General features: G+C 42.5%; 1 protein-coding gene across 1 annotated transcript in view; it reads right to left on the bottom strand.

Annotated features, from left to right (window-relative positions):
- Positions 1-760: 760 nt before the first annotated feature.
- LOC122266431 (uncharacterized) overlaps positions 761-3,909 on the bottom strand; it is a 92,249-nt gene continuing 89,100 nt past the window's right edge. Inside the window, exon 4 of the mRNA XM_086534079.1 lies at positions 761-847. Within this exon, the coding sequence (XP_086390205.1) occupies positions 761-847 (87 nt within the window). The remainder of the gene's footprint in view (positions 848-3,909) is intronic.

The following is a 3,909-nucleotide window of genomic DNA, read 5'->3' as shown; positions in this document are numbered from 1 at the left end:
CTTCCCCCTACTTCTATACCTTTTCTTCCCTTAGTTCTCTATTTCTCCTCCTCCTCCTCCTTTTCCTACTTCGTCTTTCTCCTCCTTCTCCTGCTCCCTCTCCCCCTCCCCTTCTGTGTCTCCTCCTCCACCTCCTCCTTCTTCTCCTTCGTCTACCTCTCCGTCTTCTGTCTCCTCTTCCCCTCCTCCTCTTCTTCCTACTCCTCCTTCTCCTCTTCTCCATACCCCTATACCTTTCCTTCCATTTATTCCCTATTTCTCCTCCTTCTCTTTTTCATTTTTCTCTTTCGTCTTCCTCTCCGTTTTCTATGTTTCCTCTTCCCCTCCTCTTCTTCTTCCTACTCCTCCACCCCCTCTTCCCCCTACCCTTCCTCCCCTTTCTTCCCTATTTCTCCTCTTCCTCCTTTTTCTCCTTTTTCTCCCTCGTCTTCCTCTCCGTCTTCTATGTCTCCTCCTCCCCTCCTCTTCTTCTTCCTACTCCTCCACCTCCTCTTCCCCCTACCCTTTTACCTTTCCTTCCCTTTATTCCCTATTTCTCTTCCTTTCCTGTATTTCCCATTTCTCTTCCTTCCCTTTATTCCCTATTTCTCTTCCTTTCCTTTATTCCCTATTTCTCTTCCTTCCCTTTATTCCCTATTTCTCTTCCTTCCCTTTATTCCCTATTTTTCCTCTTCCTTCTCCTTCTTCTCCTTCGTCTTCCTCTCCTCCTACGTCTTCTATGTCTCCTCCCTCGGGTTATAAAATGCAAATGCGCGTCCTGTTAACTGCGGTGGCCAAGGAGTCGTGCCAGAGAGATAATTTGCATACTGCATTTAACACTGGGCTTAGCAAACCTCAAGTCTTCAGTCTGGTAGAAGGGTAGAATTATCGATTTATAGAGAAGGTGTGCTTCTCGGGTTTGCTCTTTGTGTTTTGTTGATTGTGCCTTGCTTTGCTCTTGTTTATTATTATTATTTTTTTTCGTATATGTTTTTTTTTCTATTAAGTTTCCTTATCTTTCACTTTTTCCCCGAAGAAGGGCACTTTTTCCCTGAAGAATGTCACTTTTTCCCCTCCCAGAGTCACTATTTTCCCTGTCGCCTTCACTTTTTTTTTTTCTTTTATCAGTGTTATATTCCCTAAACTGTTCCTTTTTCTTTATGATCGTAATTTTTCCCCCTTGCCACTGGTACTTTTTTCCCCTATGAACGTCACATCCCCCTCACATGAATATCAATTTTCCCTCTAACACCACCACCTCCTTCCACATCAACAACACTTTTTCCCCCCACTTTTTCCACCTCTCCTCCTCCTCCTCCTCCTCTTCCTCCTCCTCCTCCCCCTCCTGTTCCTCCTCCTCTACCTCCTCTTCCTCCTTCTCCTCCTCCACCTTCTCCTCCTCTACCTCCTGTTCCCCCTCCCTCCCCTCTCCTCCTCCACCTCCTCCTCCTCTTCCTCCTTCTCCTCCTCCTCCACCTCTACCTCCTCCTCCTCCTCCACCTCCTCCTCCCCCTCCTCCCCCTCCTCCTTCTCCTCTTCCACCTCCTCCTCCCCCTCCTCCTCCTCCACCTCCTCCTCCTCCACCTCCTCCTCCTCCTCCTCCTCCTCCTCCTCCTCCTCCTCCCCCTCCTCTACCTCCTCCCCCTCCACCTCCTCCTCCTCCTCCTCCTCCTTCTCCTCCTCCTCCTTCTCCTCCTCCTCCTCTTCCTCCTCCTCCTCCACCTCCTCCTGTTCCTCCTCCCCTTCTACCACCTCCTCCTCCTCCTCCACTTCCCCCTCCACCTCCTCCTCCACCTCTACCACCTCCCCCTCTACCACCTCCACCTCCTCTACCACCTCCTCCCCCTCCTGTTACCCCTCCTCCTCCACCTCCTCCTCCTCCTATCATCCTTGTTCCCCTCCTTTCATATCTTCCGAGGTGACGTTATATTGCATCTCTTGCAAGGTCGGTGCAAGGGCAGTCTTGAGAGGTTCGGGTTTACGAGACGTGGACCGCCAAGGAGGTGAAGGTTGCATAACACCATCTTTCGGGATAAGTCGAGGTAAACAGGTGCGGGAAATGGCGAGATGCGCTGAACTGATATATTGTGGTGATAATGGCTTTGGATTATGGTGGTGGTGGTGATGATGATGGTGGTTATGGTGATGATGGTGGTGATGATAGTAGTGTTGATGGTGATTATATTAACGATAAATGATAGTGATAGTGATGATGGTGATAATAATCTTTCGGGATAAGGCGAGGTAAACAGGTGCGGGAAATGGCGAGATGCGCTGAACTGATATATTGTGGTGATAATGGCTTTGGGTTTTGGTGGTGGTGGTGATGATGATGGTGGTTATGGTGATGGTGGTGATAATAGTAGTATTATTGGTAATTATATTAACGATAAATGATAGTGATAGTGATGATGGTGATAATAATCTTTCGGGATAAGGCGAGGTAAACAGGTGCGGGAAATGGCGAGATGCGCTGAACTGATATATTGCGGTGATAATGGCTTTGAGTTATGGTGGTGGTGGTGATAGTGGTGGTGATGATAGTGATGATGGTGATGGTAGTAGTGTTGATGGTGATTATATTAACGATAAATGATAGTGATAGTGATGATGGTGATAATAATATTTAGGGATAAGGCGAGGTAAACAGGTGCGGGAAATGGCGAGATGCGCTGAACTGATATGTTGTGGTGATAATGGCTTGGGATTATGGTGGTGGTGGTGATGATGATGGTGGTGATGATGGTGATAATGATGATGGTAGTAGTGTTGATGGTGATTATAGTAACGATAAATGATAGTGATAGTGATGATGATGATGATAATAGTGTTGATGGTGATTATATTAATGATAATAAGATGATGTTGATAAGGATCGTGATGATAGTAATAATGATTAACAAAAAATAATATGTATAGTAATACTAATGATGTGAATAAAATGATAATGATTATAATGATACTAATAATAAGGATGATAACACTAATGGTGATAATGATAATATGAAGAATAATAATTATAACAATAATAATAATGATGTGAATTAGAATGATAATCATACTAATAATGATAACTGTGAATAATGATAATGATAATAATAGCCCTAATAATAAGGATAGGAAATGATGGAAATAATGAAAATTATGACAATAATGATACTACTATAACAACTACCATAATAACGATGATAACAACAACAACAATAATAATAACAAAAATGATAATAATGATATTGATAATGATTACACAACAACAATAATAATGAGGATGACATTGATGATGGTTAAAGTAATAACTATGATGATAACAATAAGGATAAAAGTAACAATAGCAATAATGATTATGATAATTATGATAAAAAGTAATGATAATAAAAAAAATAATTGTGATAATGGTAATGACAATGACAATAATAATGATGATATGGATGATGATAATATCCAATAAGAAAGATGCTAATAAAAGAACATCAGGAAGAAAATAAAAATAAAAAAACAAACAAATAATAGGGAAACTAAAAAGAGGAAGAAGAAGAATATGATAAAAAGGAAGTGAAAATGGTAAAGGAAGATATAAGACGAGGAGAAGGAAATATAAGGAAGGGGAAGAGGTCCTTTTATTTATGTCTCTGTTTCTGTCTCTCTCTCTCTCTTTCTTTCTCTCTATCTCTCTCTCTCTCTAGCTCACTCGCTTGATCTCTCTCCCACTTTCTCGTTCTCTCTCTTTTTTTCTCTCCATCTCTCTCATTTATTCTCTCTCTCTCTCTCTCTCTTTCTCTCTCTCTCTCTCTATCTCCCTCGTTTGATCTCTCTCCTTCTTTCTCGCTCTCTCTCTTTCTCTCCATCTCTCTCCTTCTCTCTCTCTGTCTGTCTCTCTCTCTCTCTCTCTCTCCCTCTTTCTCGCTCTCTCTCTTTCTCTCTGTCTCTATC

The sequence above is a fragment of the Penaeus japonicus genome, unplaced genomic scaffold (genome assembly GCF_977035675.1).
Source record: "Penaeus japonicus unplaced genomic scaffold, GWHDUDI00000001_assembly GWHDUDI00000040, whole genome shotgun sequence".
NCBI lineage: Eukaryota > Metazoa > Arthropoda > Malacostraca > Decapoda > Penaeidae > Penaeus > Penaeus japonicus.
Note: the sequence above shows the minus strand (reverse complement) of the source record. Positions and strands in the feature narration are given on the sequence as shown.